Genomic DNA, 15,966 nt, shown 5'->3' with positions numbered 1-15,966 from the left:
GTATCGACAACCAATCAATGACGCGTAGTCCATGACGCGTTTTTGTAGTTTTCGGACCGTGGCGGCGGCGCTTTACTATCTATGCACGCCGCCTATGCACGCCGCTCATCTGCGTCAACATGGCTGATGAAACGGCCAAAGCTCAGATCGCCCAGCCGGGTGGAGATACGATATTTGGTAAAATCATACGTAAAGAGATTCCTGCCACGCTATTATATGAAGATGATCAGGTAAATGCATGAAACACCTCCAACACTACTCATCAACACCTTTGGGTGCAATGAATCCCTGACTAGCTAATGTTAGCTCCGAGCTAGCTCTGCAGAAGCTGGACCTCTTCACTATCATGTTGTGTTTCTATACAAATTGTGTTATTTGCACGTCGTTTAATACACAAATATAACCAATCTTATACAACCTAAAAAACTCAATTTGACCGGGCCGTAGTTCTGCATGTCATATCATCGCAGTTACATTTGATTTGCTGCCACTTGGCTTCTGCAGCCACTTGGCTTTCCACCAACGTCTGACAAGGTTCGCTGTGCCAAGTCTGACTTTGCCTGCATAGTAACTCCAGCAAAACCTTTTCATTTGCAGCCCCTGCAGTCCGCAGACCATGAGCGTGCATGTGTTATGACTGCTGTATCATGAAATAAGCGTCCCTAATAATAACTATACTATAGTATCTCACTCGACTCGAATATGAACCCTCGCACAGTAGCGTTTAATACCTGCCAGAAGATAACACCTGTTTGTCAAACAGGTTCTCTGCATTGTGATCCTGCAGTGACGATTAAAACCATTTAACCAAGGCGTGCACAAACAAACCAAGGGAGGATTCAAATATTATCTTAAAGGAACATCAATGTCAAAAGGGGAATAAAACAAATCATATACTGACAGCATACAGACAGATGAAGATATGACTTTGATACTGCACTAACTGTGCAAGTGAAAACATTCTAATGTGAATCACTTTGCAGTCATGTTGTGTAGACAGTTAGTGAATCAGTGTCTTCCTTTTTATTAGAGAAGGGTCAATACATTTATGGATCTTAAAAGTTATAGAAGAGCGTTTACCTCACTTTTGAGTGTAAACCAATATCACAGATGTCTGCACAGGCAAAATTCTAGTTGCTTAATTTGTTCATTATTGTTTTTCAGTGTGTAGCTTTCAATGATGTTTCTCCTCAAGCTCCCACTCATATCCTCGTCGTCCCCAAAAAGCCAATAGTTCAGCTGTCCCAAGCAGAGGAGGGTGATGCCGCTGTAAGTATTATTGTTTGATCTAGCTTTTATAACCGCTCGTAAAATGACCTATTCCTACTTTGAGTGATTTTGTCGAACAACTTTCTGTCTGTGAACACTAGATGGAGTCTGTTGCAAATAACTGAATGCATGTCTGGACAGTTGCTGTGTCAGTAGTCTCGCAAAGCCAGACCAAACTACAGCACGTAGTACTGTGTCAGTAATCCAGGAGTTGTCTGCCTAAATTACATCATGTATCTATTTTCACCTGAGTGTCATTCATTTTCCCTCTGTCTCTTAGTTATTGGGCCACTTGATGTTAGTTGCAAAGAAGGTTGCTCAAGAGGCGGGCCTGTCCAAAGGCTACAGGATTGTAGTCAACGACGGACCAGACGGAGGCCAGTCTGTCTACCACATTCACCTCCATGTTCTAGGTGGACGCACCTTGAAGTGGCCCCCCGGCTAACCTCCATCTTCCTCCTGCCATTTACGTCCATGTTACTGTTGTACAGCAAACTAGTGCTGTTAAATTGCCATTCTAACAGATTCATGTGAACTTACAGTCAAACGCATAACACTGTCTGGTAAATCATCAATAAATGATAATAAAATGCACTTCACAGCAACAGAGCAAGACTTGTTTTGTCTATTTTTAAAATCCTCTAAGAAAAGCTAATGTGAAAATGAGAACTGAATTGTTTATTTTTTATAAATTTTATACAGTATAAGTACTGCTGGGATTTCAAGCCCAGCTGCTCTCTGTATGTGAAACACGGAATTGGGCTGCTTTTTGTGTTGTGAGGAGAAATCTAATCACTGCAACTGAAGATGGGAATGTATATGTCCCAGTACATTATGGTATGTTGTCCCAGAACTGTAGGTCTCATGTAATAGTTTCTCATCAGTGAGATAATTTGTAATCCCATATTCATGTGCTAGCCAAGGAGTTTGGGCACTTTCCATAGTTAATTATAATTCACCCTTTGTACTAAGCACGCTGTAATTTGAATATGCTCATTTTAACATATTGGGCAACACAAAGGGGTTGCTGAATTATTTGCATTGACAATTGATTAAAAGCCTAGAGTAGAGAGGTTTATTGTTATTAAGGAAGAATAATAACATGAACACTTAAAATTGTAATCTGATGTCGGTTATGATTTATGCCTGGTCAAAAGAAAAATAGAGAAACAAGTGAATGGCTCTCTTTTATTAACAGTAAGAAACAATGCAGGTAGTTAAACAAATATAAAATGCTTAAAACATCCACAAAATATTAAACAAAAAAATAAATAAAATGTTTTTTCTTTACAAAAATAACAAAACCAAAAGACGAAGAACACTGATCAGATGACACATGTAGTATTTAAAAAGTAAACATGTACCTAGCATTCACAGTCCCCTAATGAATTCTTTGATAAAACGGAGGGGAGAAAAATAAACATGATTAGGGGCTTCGTTTGAACAGAGTAGCTCCATAGAGGAAAGGCAGTCACTTCTGATATCAGGCAAAGAGATATCGTTCTTCGTCAAAAAGCCTTTCACTGCTTTTTCACTACTTCTATATGAACGAAGACACCACAATCTGATGTGCAAAATAAGATAATTTACAACTTTTTCTTTGCTTTTTATCAATGCCATTGTAGAGTCAAAATGGGCACTTTGAGGCATTGAAAAAACATTATACAGTTTAGAGAGAAATACATGAACAAAGTATTCTGGTACCTAAATTCACTATAGCATCTAAGTACTAATTTACTGCCTTACTAGAACACAGACTATAAGCTGGAGAGAGACTCAGAAAACAGTTCCGTCCCCAATACAGTTACTAGAAAAGCAGCAAAGTCAATGAGAAAGTGGTTAACTATACTGTCTCTTTAAATCTACAGTACAATGGAACTTCTTCACCTTGGTTTATACATAGATATGAAGCTGATCTTTTCAAAGATGTGTTATTTTCTTCTCGCTGAAACATTTTCCCTCAAAGAAACATTTTGAAAAGTAAAAAGGCCCCAATGTAAGTTGCCCATGTTTTTTGTAATTTAAAACCAGTTCCAGTTAGCTTTTCCACCTTCAGGTTTTAGTGTGTACTTGAGCTCATACTGGTTACTTACCGATGGAGAAAATGAAATGTACTGAGTCGACTAAAAGCATTAAAAAGTGAAAGTCTACAATATCTACAATACCAGTATGTAAATATTATAAAATATTAGGTTTAAACAGTTACTTTGCTCATCATTGCTATAGTTTAAAAATCAGTCATATCCCCAGTGACTGGATCAGTAGAAAAAAAGCCAATTTGAAATAATAGGACACTTGAGTGGATGTACTGTACAAAGCTAAGGGCACTGATTCTCACATGGGCTAAAAAACAAAACAAAATAGATATGGCAGCAATGATTGAAGTAGTAATTCATTATAATAAATAATTCATCTTGAATCTTTCATTTGTTGACAGAAAAAGGGCCTTGACATTCAGAGAAAACTGCAGGGAAAGGTGAGACACATTAGATAAACGAGTTCAGGATTTTTTGCACAAAAGATGCGGTGTTCAAAATGGCTCAACCGTTTGAAAATGACAAGATCAATACACTTGTTAACTTTGGTCAGTGGTTATTTTTTAGTGAAAATGATCATTGGTTTCCCAAAGGCTGTTAACTACTATGTAAAACTTCCATTCAGTATTAGTACAATCAACACAGACACCAACTGGGGAAAGGAAAGCTTTCAGCGCAATTCTGTACATGCTACTGCAGTGACCAAGTTTGTGTAACTACCGGGAAGGGAAGGGAAGGGGGGGGGGAAGACTAAAACATAAAGGGCAAAGGAGAGACAGGTGAGCACAGAGATTAGGAGGCACTACAAATTCTTTTCAACAAAGTCACTTTAAGAGACGCATCCATGGACGGTTAGAGTTATGAAATATCTGAATCATTTGCTTGATTTTTGTCCCGATTCAGGCACAAAGCATGTCTGTGGTTTGTTGGGGTTATTTAAGGCTGCTGTAATTTAATAAGAATAAATCATTGTGATGTAAATAGAACATGTATTGCAAGTTTTTCTTTTTACAATGCATTCTGTTTGTCTGAAAATAACTGAATAACGTGTTAAAGGTTGTATATTATTTGAGTGGGGCTGCTACTATCGGAGGTGGTGTGTTTTAAGGCATGTCCTTAGTGTAGGCAGGGTCCAGACACGTGGAGAAGGCAAGAGGAGAAGACTGGAGGAGAGTGGAGACTGTACAATTTATTAACCACAGGGATTTGTGTCCACTGACAGAGCAGCCATGTAGCCTTCAGTCCACCAAGAAGTCAGGGTGGCCTGTCAGCACGAATAGTTTACAGTTGAAAAAAGTTCACAAGGTCTGGTAGTAACAGTAAATTATGCATATATTATAACCCATAATCCTTGAATGGTACAGGCAGGAGAATGGCAACTGTTCTGTCACAAAAACTAAAATAAAATTGTAATTGTTTCTATCTACACCAGCCACCTGCACTCCCAATCCAGACTCATGTTTATTCACGTCAGGGAAACTTTCTGTTTCACTTCTGTGCGATGGCCTCCTCTCCGCTCGGCCGCATGCGGTTGAAGGGCAGTCCCCCGACTAAAGGTAAGCCCAGACCCACTGTGGGGTTTCGTGCAGTCTCCTCTGTGATGGCAGGGGGAGAAGCCTGAAGCCTGGTGGTTGTTGATCCTCCAGGTCCGGGTAGGATATCCGGCAGTGATTCTTTGGCTGGGAGCGCAGAGCCAGGGCTGGTGGCAGTGGTAGGGGAGGGTGTCTTGGCGCTTTGGGGCTTGGTAGGGGTGGTGGGGCTGGTCATGCCTAGACTAGCCAGGGCGTCCAGGGTCCCATCTGGGTCTACCATCACATTGATCACTGTGAGAGAAAACATGGATAGAATCAGTGTGTGGAAGGCTTTGTGTAAAAGTCAGTGGGAATTTATTGTTGAAATTAACTCTGGATTAAGATCTTAGTAGGGCTTTCCCTGATTCGGAATTGTCTCAGTCGAATCGGATCTGCCTTTTTAATAAAGAGATTCAACTATTAAAAGCCCTGAAGTTTGTATTAAAATATACTGTACATGAAAACAATATTTCCTGCATAAGTTACAAACAAATACAATTCGTTCTAGTGTTTTTTTTTTTAGTTCAGTTATGTTCAACTTTGTTTTTAGTAGTAATGTGATATATTATAATAATGTGTGCTTACCTTGAAGCTGCTTCTCCACTCTCTTCAGTTCGAGCAGAATTGAAGAGATCTCCTACAGGGAGGAAGAAAAACCACAAAGAACAAAGCTATGATCTCCCAATGGAACTGCACTATCCTGCCATCAAATATTGTTCAGACTGACAGGTTTCCATACCTTGTTGGAAGTTTTCAGGAGTGGTACGTCACTCTCCGATCGCAATTTGTTCTCAATTTCCTCCCAGTTCCTGTCCTTATCCTTGAACAATATCCTGGATGAAAAAACAGGACACGTGTTCATTAACAGTGGCTTTGGCCTTATGGAGCTACACAATGGCACACAGAGAGTAATACTTTAACAGTCTCACTTGTCGTTTTTAATATACCAAAGTATAATTACCTGATTTTTCCCGCTGTTTTGTCGACAGAGTTTCTGATCTTGGAGGAGAGCTGAGACACTGAATGGATCAGCAGGCTGTCCAACACGGCCTGTGAATAAAACATTCAAAAAGAATTTAAGTTTGACGTATAACAACTTGAATGTGTTTGCCTCTGAGATTGTGACAGTATATTTTTGACGTTATGCTCTCTGCGTTGCTCGCTACCCACCTCCTCTCGGTTCCAGGTGCGTCTCCTCAGAGCTCGGGGCTCCAGAGTGTCAGGAGCCCGGGGGCGGAGCTCCACCGGCTTACCATTGATCTCTGGCGCCTTATTGGTCGAAATGACAGGCGGGATCTTCCTGAAGTTGAGGCTCTCGTCAAATACCCGATCCACCAACTGGGCAAAGACAGGGAGATGAATGCAGAAGGGGAGAGAAGAGGGAAAAACATTTACAAAAAAACATCTCTCCAGTGTTATTCCAGGCTTTGTTTAGTAAGAGTTCAATTAAAAGAGTTGTGAGAAATGAAGGAATTAGGAAATCTGCCAAAGAGAGCTAAACAGCTCTACAGCTTAACTTGTCAGATTGATCAAATTTTTAATACTCTAGTACTAAAAAAATAAGGGAATATCTCTCATGGCCGAAATAAGAAAGAAAGAATAGTAAATGAAAGTGGAGCTGATGGGATTGTAATAAATGACAACCTCTCACAGCAGAAGAAAGCTAGTAGCTACACAGCAACAGAGTGGCAGCCATTTTTTGTTATCCAAGCAACACAAAAGGGATGGGCAAAGGCACGATAGATGGAAGCACACACTCAAACACACACACACACACACGCAGCAGAACGATAGAAGAAGAAAAGCGGGCACCTTTCTCATGCTCTCCTGTATATCCGGCTGCGTGGGACGTGCAGGGCCTACCTCTTCCCGGGTGTCTATGGTTGATCCCGGGGTGGTGGCGGCGGTGCTGACGGTGGTGCTGGGAGCCGTGCCAGACGAGCTGACAGAGTCAATCTCTCCGGCCACGTCGTGAATCTCCCGGGCCAAGACGGCCAAGTCCTTAGCCAGGTCCTGGCTGATCCTGCGCACACATGGGAATAACCTGTTAACCATCAGAAAATTGGAGGAGTTCTTTTAGGACGGGTGGATGGACAAATGAACACATGCAAGCAACACACACCACAATGAGTAGTAATCACACATACACATCAAGATGAAGAAGGTAAGGCCATAAAAGACAGGCCTTATAAAAACGTGAACATGCATTACATCAAAGGTGCAGTGTGTAGAGACAATTGTACAGTAGTTATTCAGGACAGCATTGGTAGAAATGGAATACTATATTCATAAATGTGTTTTAATTAGTGTATAATAGCTTGGGAATAAAAGTTATTTTTGATTTTATTACCTTAGAAATGAGCACTTTATATCTACATAGGAGCGGGGTGCATTGCCATGTTGCACCGCCGTGTTTCTACAGCAGCACAGAACGGACAAATTTAACTTAACTTAAAATCCTATAGAATTAATACCTAATACAGCTTTCACCTAATCACTTGATATTATGGAAAGACTTGAGTCAGTGGTGGCTGATGCCATCTTTAGTATCTAGCTTCTTGTCCTCGAGGGCCATCGTTTGTCGATTCTCAAAACGGGAGTTGTTATTATTACACACTGCACCTTTAACTGATAGATAAGTCCTACACAGAAACACTACCTGGCTATCTCCTCGCTGTGGGCCGTCCAGTCTCGGATGTACTCGTCCTGCTCTTTCATGCGGTGTCTGACGCCCCCCGCTCCCCCCGGACCCGTGGCTACGCTGTTGCCAGGTGACGGGGCGGTGCTGAGCCTGGAGCTGCGGTGGGGCACCAGGTGATGAGGTCGTACGTGGGAGCGCCCTCCTCCGTGTTTGGGAGAGTTGCGGTTGGAGCCAAACTCTTCTTCTGAGGTGGAGCCATACTCCGGAGGCAGACGTCTCCACCTGCTGCTGCTGGACACTGTGAAGGAAATGGATAGGGGCAAGTATGATAGTTTAGTCAGTGTATGACTCGCTGTCTTATTCCATTTTGTTATCCATAGGGTTAATACATGGGCTTGTGAAACATGACAGGCTTTTGTTACTGTGGCAGCCCCAAAGCCAATCCTGAGTGCGTTGATCTGACACATTTAAAATATTGTGCAAATAGAGGTAATTAATCTGTAATCTACAGTAGATTATGGAGGAGTAGTAATGTATTTACAAAGGTAATACAGACGAGCATAAGGTTGCAATATCGTGTTATTTTCTGTGATACAGTGAATATCAACATGGGGGTCTGTCAATAAGAACGATTGGTCTTAGTTTGTTAAATTATTGTTATTGGACAGCTACAGGAATGTTTGGTTATAATAAAACCACACTGAAAACAGAAGAGAAACAGCAGCTAAAGCAAACTCTAATCGAATATTAAAATCATTCAACAACATAAAACCATGATGAATGCAGCGATATGTTAATCTGCTTCACAATATCACACAACAGCAGCATTAATGTAGCTGCGCTGTGATGAGACACCGCCATGCTCTATCAGCCTCTCAAAGGTAAAATGGGACAAAGAGGAATTGTCATACGTAAAAACCTCCACAAGGTGGAGCACTTCCAAAACAATTTGGCTCATGGGTTTGGAAGTTTTAGCTCCAATGTTATTAAATGTTTTGGCAGAAGTAAGAGTCTGAGCATTTGTGTCTTCATCACAGCATTACTTAATAGATGTCAGAGACACGGAGACACAGAGTTAAAATGTCAACATATGCTAGAACTGGGTCATTGTACAAATGTATGTACTGTATGTGATGATCATGGGCTAACACTCCAAAGAAACATTTTTTACAACTGGCAGAATTCCAAACTAATGTAGAATTCTTATTGCGAAATTTGAACCTTCGAATTGTTAAATATCAGACTGTGCATGCTCCTTAAAAATGGTTATCTTAATAACTGAGAGCTAGTGGCAGCTCCAAGACCCAGCTCTGACACACCTAAACACACACACACACTCAAACACACACACACACACACACACTGTCTTATCAAGGCTCTACAGTTACAGGTACAGTACCCATCTGCTCTTCCTCTGCATCATCGCCCCCAGGGTCGGGCTGAGAACTCTCTGGACGATGACAACCAACGCACACAAGTTGGTCACAACAACATACAGTGGAAATGTTTACAGACAAATGTTTACACACTGACAAATGATGAGGTATTTGATGGTGGAGACGTTTTGGACCTGATCTTTACACCACATAAGAACAACGCTATACATTTAAAAAATAAGAACCCTTGATGGACTATTTGAATTCACTCTTGTTCCTTGTTCCCAGGATCAGAATTGACTAGAAAGTAAGACATGGCTTGTTGAGTGCTTCTTTGCCTTACCTGTGGGCGAGCAGTATCCGGATGTAGTGGTCTTGGTCTTGACCTCAGTCAGCTTGGACACACTGTTGGCCCTCATCCTGGGTGTCAGCCTGTTGTCGGTTGGCGTGGTGGAGCGCAGGCCCAGACGCAGGGCGGTCTCTGCTGACAGGCGCTGTGAAGAGTTAGAGCTCCGTGTCACTGTACACTCTGAGTCGCTGCGCGCTGAGATGGAGCCCACTCTGTTCCTACGTGGCTGGGCCAACAGATCCAGTCTGGACAGGTTTCCCCTCCGACCTGATGGCGGCTTGGAGGTGGAGCTGGTGGTGGAGACCTCTGAAGCTACTGACATCCTGTCTGCGTCGGCCAGGTCTGTGTCTGACGTGTCCCCCAGCCGCGCGCGACGTAAGAGGGAGGCTCTGGTGGGCCGGGGCTGAGGCAGGGCTGCGGAGGAGGAGGATGCCTGCTGCTGCTGCTGCTGCTTGTTCAGGGAGGAGGTGGTGGCGGCCTGGACGGTGCGGTTGGTTTTGGAGGATCCCCCCGTGGAGGTTTTAGCCGACCTGGAATGCCCCAGAGGCCCGGAGTAAGTCTCCTGGTCAGAGGAGAGGATATCGGAGATGGGGAAGGAAGACGTCTGGTCGTCATCTGTGAGATCCAGAGAGGGCTGACGCGCTCTGGTAGAGGACTGAGGCTGAGTGGAGCGGCGCGTCTCTGTCCGATGAGTCCCCTCTGTTGTTCTGGTTTTAGACTTCCGCTCCAGACGTTCGCGGGCGCTGGTGACGCTGGTCTTGGAGGCCGTGCTCATGTTGCTCTTCTCCCGGTGCATGCTGCTGAGGGAACGGCGTTTCTGTTCCCCCCTCCTCTCTGCCTCTCCTGTCACGTGACTAGTGGTGCTGGCCGTGTCTACGTCCGACTCGGGCGAGATGGATTCGGTCCGAGCGCCGGTTTTACTACTCTTCTTTTCTAGTTTGTTTTCGTCCCTCAGCTTGGCCTCTAGGAAGGCCATGACGGCTTCAGTGTCCTTCAGGAGCATGGCGGTGTCCATGCTGCCCACCGAGTCGCTGCGTTCGCGCCCACCACCACTACCGTCTTTACTACCTCTGTTGATGCGTGGGATGAGCTCCGTGGGGACATTAACGCTGGGCTTCTCGATGGTGAAGCTGCCCTGGCGCACCAAAGACTTCCCAGACTTCTCTCCTCCTTCTCCTGATCCCGCTCCTCCTCCTCCTCCCTTCTTCTCCTCTGATCTTTTCCTCCGCTCAGAGCTGCCAGAGGAGGTGCGGAGAGGAGCCGCTTTGGATGGTGAGGACGTGGCACTTTGTTGTTTGCGTTTACCGGTCATCTCAGCGTCCCTGGGGGGAGAAGGGGACTCCCCGTCTCCCTTGTTCTCTTTCTCCTGGAGCTCCGTGTCCTGTTTCTCCCCGATCTCACCCCTCAGGCCCAGGGCTTTGCTGCTGGCTTTGGCCCGGGGGTCGTCCACAGGCAGCTGGGGGAGGGTCCTGCGCTTACGGTCACTCAGACTGGAGGAGGATTCATCTCTGCTGAGGGCTGCACCGGGCTCAAAGGCATCAACTGCAAAAGATCAAAGGAGAAACCCACTTAAACTGAGATTCAAATCTGTTTCCACTAACAGCACATTTCATTATATACTGTACATGATTTACTTTCAGATTTGTTTTAAGTCAATCTATTGAACTTGTTAAAATAATACAAACACAATCTAAAAAGTAGAATTGTCTGAAGCAATAACAAAAGAAAAAAACGATCCTCAGAGCCATATGCAACAAATGAAATACTCAAATAATAAAGTTCATGTTCAATAAGGGTAGGAAGAACTTTTTTGGTCCTGTTTTTACATTGTTTTCCTTATTACTCATATAAACTAAATATTCAATTTGCATCCATTTAGCAATGTCCTTGATGTTGAACTCTGTCAGCTAATACATATCAACAAAAAGAAAAAAGTTGGGGATTTTTTTTTTGAAAAGAAAGTTGTATTATACAGTATTTAAAACCTCTAACACTCCAGCTAAACATTTAACTCTGTGCAGGCCTATTCATTCTGTGAGAGTTAAGAGACTATGTGTACCTCTCTCCTTGTGCAGGAAGGCGGCTGTCTCAGCTCCTGAGCCCTCTGGATCCGTCCTGGTGTGATTGGCAGCTAGACTGGCCCACTGAGAGACCCAGCTGGAGTCACCAGGGAGAGCCTGAGGGGGGACACGAGAGTGAGACGGGGGGGTGGGGTGACAAGAGATATGCTTGCAGGAGTGAGAAAACCATAGAAAAGAGCAGTTTAATCAATTAGCAGTGGCAAAAGCTGTCACGAAATGTACCGAGTGGATAGTGAGAGAGAATGATGTGCTCATCTGAAAATGTAATACATGATGATTTAAATTATTTAATTTTATGAGAAGGAAGTACGTTGTATTAGCGCAGATTTCTGCAATTACTTTGTAATAAAAAGGTCTGATTTGAGGCTGCTATATTTCAAGATTGAAAAGCACAGTTGCTCCTCATTCAAGGCAGAAAAGGATCTATTTAAATAGCATAAAAGACTTGATAGAAATGCGGTTAATTCTCATATACACGGTCTCCTCCCTCTTATGAAATGGCCTGGAGGGCTGATCTCCTCATCTTAGTATGATCTAGGTCATTCTCTTGGAGGACTAGCCTACTCCCATGAGCAGTTCTAGAGGAGTAGAGCGGTCAAGCCATGGGAGTGACTGTGACTCACATTATGAAACACAGCCATGGCGCCTCGCCTGCCTCTTATACACACTCGATGATACTACACTGTAAGGCATAATGAAACATTTGGAGCCAGGGGTCATTTTTAAACCTGGAATTTACTTTAATCTAAATTTAACAACAAAGAATGAGTCAAAGTGAAAAGGGAGAACCAGACATCAGATAAAAAACAAAAGATAAAAAACTGAAACTGCAAAAAATCAAAACAAAGACAATGAAGCTGTTAAAAGTATGACTTTCTACCTCTTTCCCTGTCTCTCCGATGTGCTTTCCTTTTTCTTCTCCTTTCACATCTGACAGAATAGAGGAGTCCTGGTCCTGCTGCAAACCAAACACCTACAAATGTTTGAAAAAGCAGAATTAAAAGAAAGCTGAAAATCTGGTAAAAGATGACATTTTGCTCTAGTATAATGCACGCAAAAGCATTGTGTATGTACTTTCCAAATACTTTTAACTCTGTATGCATCCTTGGCACATGTACAGTATGTACTGTAACATACTGAATACGGTCACGATGCTGCCACCACGAAACCCTATCAAGTTAATATTATTCTACAGTTCTCTGGATGAACAAAACTGAATTGAATAGGCATGAATTAAAGCACCGATCTGCAATTGATAGTTGAAAACCATGGCAACCAACAGCAATCATGCACACACACACACACGCACACACACACACACACACACACACACACACACACACACACACACACTCACACAGTATTTACAAAAGGCAGGGAGAACGAAAGCGGATAGACTGTGAGCAGTGTGCCAATTAGTGTGTCAGATAATTACGGGAATTAGCATAACAACACTTCCAGGTTTGAATGTAATGCACTTAGACTCACAGTGACTAGAAATACACCCAACTAATTATACCACCGCTCCTTCTAAGATAACACCTTTATACAACATTAAAAGGGCCATTTGGTAAAGTTTAAGTGGTTTGTATATAATAAGCGTTATTGGAAACAACCTAACTTCTCAAAAATATGTAGATAAACTGCCAGTCCCAACTTCCGAATCGGGGTAGGTGGCAATTAAAAAGTCTAGGGAACTTCTGTCTAGAATGATTTATCCCTCTTGTTAAACCTATTTAAAAGGAAGTCTTTCTAATTCCCTACTTTGCTTATAATGGTGATTAAAAGAAGTGTTAGTTGTTTCCACTATTTTTACCCCAGCCAGTAAATGTCACCATGGTACTGTGACATTAAAGCATCACTCTATGTGTATTGCCTTGCCCCTTTCAGACATGAGAATGCTCTGCCAAAGGAAGGAGGCGGCAGCAAGAGACTGATAGTAGTTTTCTAGCCTCCCTGGAGCATCGTTTCACACAACATGGCAGAGCTTGATGGAGCAAGCCTCCACAGGCTATTACAGAAGCATTAGGTTTACCAAAGGGACTGAGAGGATTGAGTGGTGGTCAAGCAAGGCAACCGATGATAGCTTGGTTTAAGTGCCAACAACACAAACCAGTCTCAAAAGACTTGCTCAATCTAAAAGTGCCAACAAAGCAGGTAAAAAAGGGTGAAATTAACCTTGTGCTGGGCAGTTTGTGATGGTCAAATTCTTCTATTTAGAGTTACTGCAGAGTGAGTTTAAATGATATTCATGTTATGTGGCTTGCTTCGTTTACGGTTGCAAATAAGCAAGCAACTAGAAGGGTTTTTCTCTTACTGTAACATCTACTAGGGTGATTAGAGTGATCTGAATTTATAGACATAACAGTACAAAAAGCAATAATATTTCTAGAAATATCTTCTATTTTAACAATTTGAAATCATGTATCACTTAAAATAGTGGTGGTACATTTATTATAAAAATGCTTCTTTGTAACACAACATGAAGACAAATGTCCTATCTTTCAATAATTTTGGTGGGATTCCAAATGCCTCTCCTCATGCTGGAAGTAAAGACGTCATTGCAGTCACGACAAATCATTGTGACGGTTAAGGTATGAAGAACGAAATAAACTGGTGCAGGTAAATTGCTATACTCATATCACGAAAAACACTCGTACCTTGTCTATCATCCGCCTGGCCTCCTCCTCCTCTGCGTTTCTGGTCTCCAGTTCAATGGTGTATGTCCCCTTGTCACTGTGGTCGTCCTCTGCCTCTCCTCCCCCAGCTGGCCCCACACCCCTCCCCACTACAGAGGCATCCTCGCTGGGGCTGGTGGGACTGCCTGTCGCCAGCCCGGTACTGATGGAGCTGCGACTGATACTCAGATCCTCTGACCTCTGCTTGAGAAGGACGCGCGCAGCCGTAGGGGCACCTGCAGTCACTGTAGCCGAAATAGGAGCCTGAACTTTACCTAGAGGTGGAGACAAAGTATGGGATACAAATACAAATATTTAAAAAGAAAACATGGAAATTTACCCACTTTGCTTTCACAGAGGGATGCAATATACAGAGTCAAATCCCTAGCTGATTTTGGTCTATTTAAAGTTTCAATAGCAGCTGATTAACTGAGTTACTGCAATTTCTGCAAATGAACATAAACATTTTGTTTTGTTTCACTTTTCATGCATAGGGGACACTTTCAAACCTAACAAAAAAAAGGTTTATTTTCCTTAATATCATAAGAAGGTTTCTCGTTCAAATTACTTTAACTTTGAATATTTTTTCTTAGGAAGCGCACAAAACAAGAGAGAGTGTGTCACAGAATATATATCAAAATTACAATTTTATTACCGGAGTCTGAGGCCGTGGTAGAAATGCTGAACACCTTGGGGTGAGATGGAGGCTGAGGAAACAGTCCTTCCCCACCGGAACCTATGCCCTGCAGAGGTGCAGTCTGGGAAAACGAGTACGAGCGGCGCTTGCGAGGGTTTTCCTCGTCGTACACCTCGATCATAAAGGCAGCGCGGGGGCTGCCTGTTCTTGACCCGCTCACTGCTGGGTTGCTCCCTCCTGCTCCGGCGTAGCAGTGTGCTGCCTTTAGGCGTTCCTCCAGGGCGTGGCGACGGTTGGCAAAACGCAAGCCCAATCCATTCTCTGAGTCACTCTGGGTGCCATCATCATGCTTGCTACCTATCAGGACACATGAAAAAGAGAAGACAGTTGAGTTATTACCATGCTTATTATTGGTAGTATTTCACATAAACATGTAAAAAAAACATTTTATTGTGTAAAAATCATAATCACACAGATATGTTAGCTTACTTGGGAAAGCTTCAAATCCAACAACTTATGTATTTACAGCAGCTGACGTTTGTATCCTACAGATATACAGGGTTAGTGGAACCTACAGATACTGATGACCTGTAGGGTGTTACATTGGCAACATTCTTCAATCTAAAACACAACATGTGTGTAAACAATAGTTACTTAGCAACAGACAACAGCTGTTATGCATACATAAAGATACAATGCAGCAGTATTGTGCAGTACAACAATGTGCATGGCTGTTCAGATGTCTACCAATAAAAAGAAAAGTGCCACATTGACCACAGCACATGCAGAAACCACATCCTGAAAGCCCACCTAAAGTGAATAAACAAGAAACAAATGTTTGCCTACCTTTACAATGAACTATGAACTTTTATCTGTTGTCTGAATCTAACCATTCATATATCAAACAGACCTCGCAATGCCTGGTTTACCTACCACATTACTGCTATTTCTACATTTTCGATCAGTCTGGGTTGAATCAGCATGTCGTCCCAGTGATGTATGAAGGCAGACAGTGTGCCACGCTAATCCAGACATGCCACCCACCCAGTTACTGGCCCTGCCTACTGGCAGTGAGAGAGAGTGGCGAGGGGGAAGGGAGATGGGAGATGGAGGCTGGATGAGAGTGTGTGTGTATGTGTGAGTGTGTGTGTGTGTGTGTGTGTGTGTGTGTGGGGGGGGGGGGGGGGGGGGGGTCTGGGATGGAGGAGGAGGGGAGGTAGGGAAAGAATAGGGGAGGCTGAACTGGGAAGGAAGATGGGGGGAAGAAGAAAAGAGGAGGGTGGATGGGAAACTGGATTAAGTGGGAAAAAAGAAAAGCTAAAACGACA

General features: G+C 43.1%; 2 protein-coding genes across 2 annotated transcripts in view; one reads left to right on the top strand and one right to left on the bottom strand.

Annotated features, from left to right (window-relative positions):
- Positions 1-75: 75 nt before the first annotated feature.
- On the top strand, positions 76-1,869 carry hint1 (histidine triad nucleotide binding protein 1). The gene is made up of 3 exons (XM_080036462.1): positions 76-230; positions 1,165-1,269; positions 1,550-1,869. The coding sequence occupies exons 1-3, from the start codon at positions 120-122 to the stop codon at positions 1,712-1,714; spliced, it is 381 nt and encodes a 126-aa protein (XP_079892588.1). The 5' UTR covers positions 76-119; the 3' UTR covers positions 1,715-1,869.
- A 574-nt stretch (positions 1,870-2,443) lies between these two features.
- The window catches only part of cep170aa (centrosomal protein 170Aa), a 42,677-nt gene continuing 29,154 nt past the window's right edge, over positions 2,444-15,966 (bottom strand). Inside the window, exons 11-22 of the mRNA XM_080037148.1 lie at positions 14,657-14,995; positions 13,984-14,276; positions 12,204-12,296; positions 11,302-11,419; positions 9,237-10,784; positions 7,536-7,815; positions 6,689-6,899; positions 6,047-6,214; positions 5,838-5,926; positions 5,616-5,709; positions 5,462-5,513; positions 2,444-5,128 (exon numbers count right to left, since the gene is read on the bottom strand). Of these exons, the coding sequence (XP_079893274.1) occupies positions 4,794-5,128; positions 5,462-5,513; positions 5,616-5,709; positions 5,838-5,926; positions 6,047-6,214; positions 6,689-6,899; positions 7,536-7,815; positions 9,237-10,784; positions 11,302-11,419; positions 12,204-12,296; positions 13,984-14,276; positions 14,657-14,995 (3,620 nt within the window). The 3' untranslated portion in view covers positions 2,444-4,793. The remainder of the gene's footprint in view (positions 5,129-5,461; positions 5,514-5,615; positions 5,710-5,837; positions 5,927-6,046; positions 6,215-6,688; positions 6,900-7,535; positions 7,816-9,236; positions 10,785-11,301; positions 11,420-12,203; positions 12,297-13,983; positions 14,277-14,656; positions 14,996-15,966) is intronic.

The sequence above is a fragment of the Ammodytes marinus genome (genome assembly GCF_949987685.1).
Source record: "Ammodytes marinus genome assembly, chromosome: 11".
NCBI classification, from domain to species: domain Eukaryota; kingdom Metazoa; phylum Chordata; class Actinopteri; order Uranoscopiformes; family Ammodytidae; genus Ammodytes; species Ammodytes marinus.
This window is presented reverse-complemented; position numbering and strand designations above follow the sequence as displayed.

What these genes read in the sequence shown, in the direction of transcription:
- hint1 (XM_080036462.1), top strand. Translation starts at nt 120, where the DNA reads ATGGCTGATGAAACGGCCAAAGCTCAGATCGCCCAGCCGGGTGGAGAT. An exon ending in TATTATATGAAGATGATCAG is followed by an intron (nt 231 to 1,164) that starts GTAAATGCATGA and finishes ATTGTTTTTCAG; the next exon opens with TGTGTAGCTTTCAATGATGT. An exon ending in CAGAGGAGGGTGATGCCGCT is followed by an intron (nt 1,270 to 1,549) that starts GTAAGTATTATT and finishes TCTGTCTCTTAG; the next exon opens with TTATTGGGCCACTTGATGTT.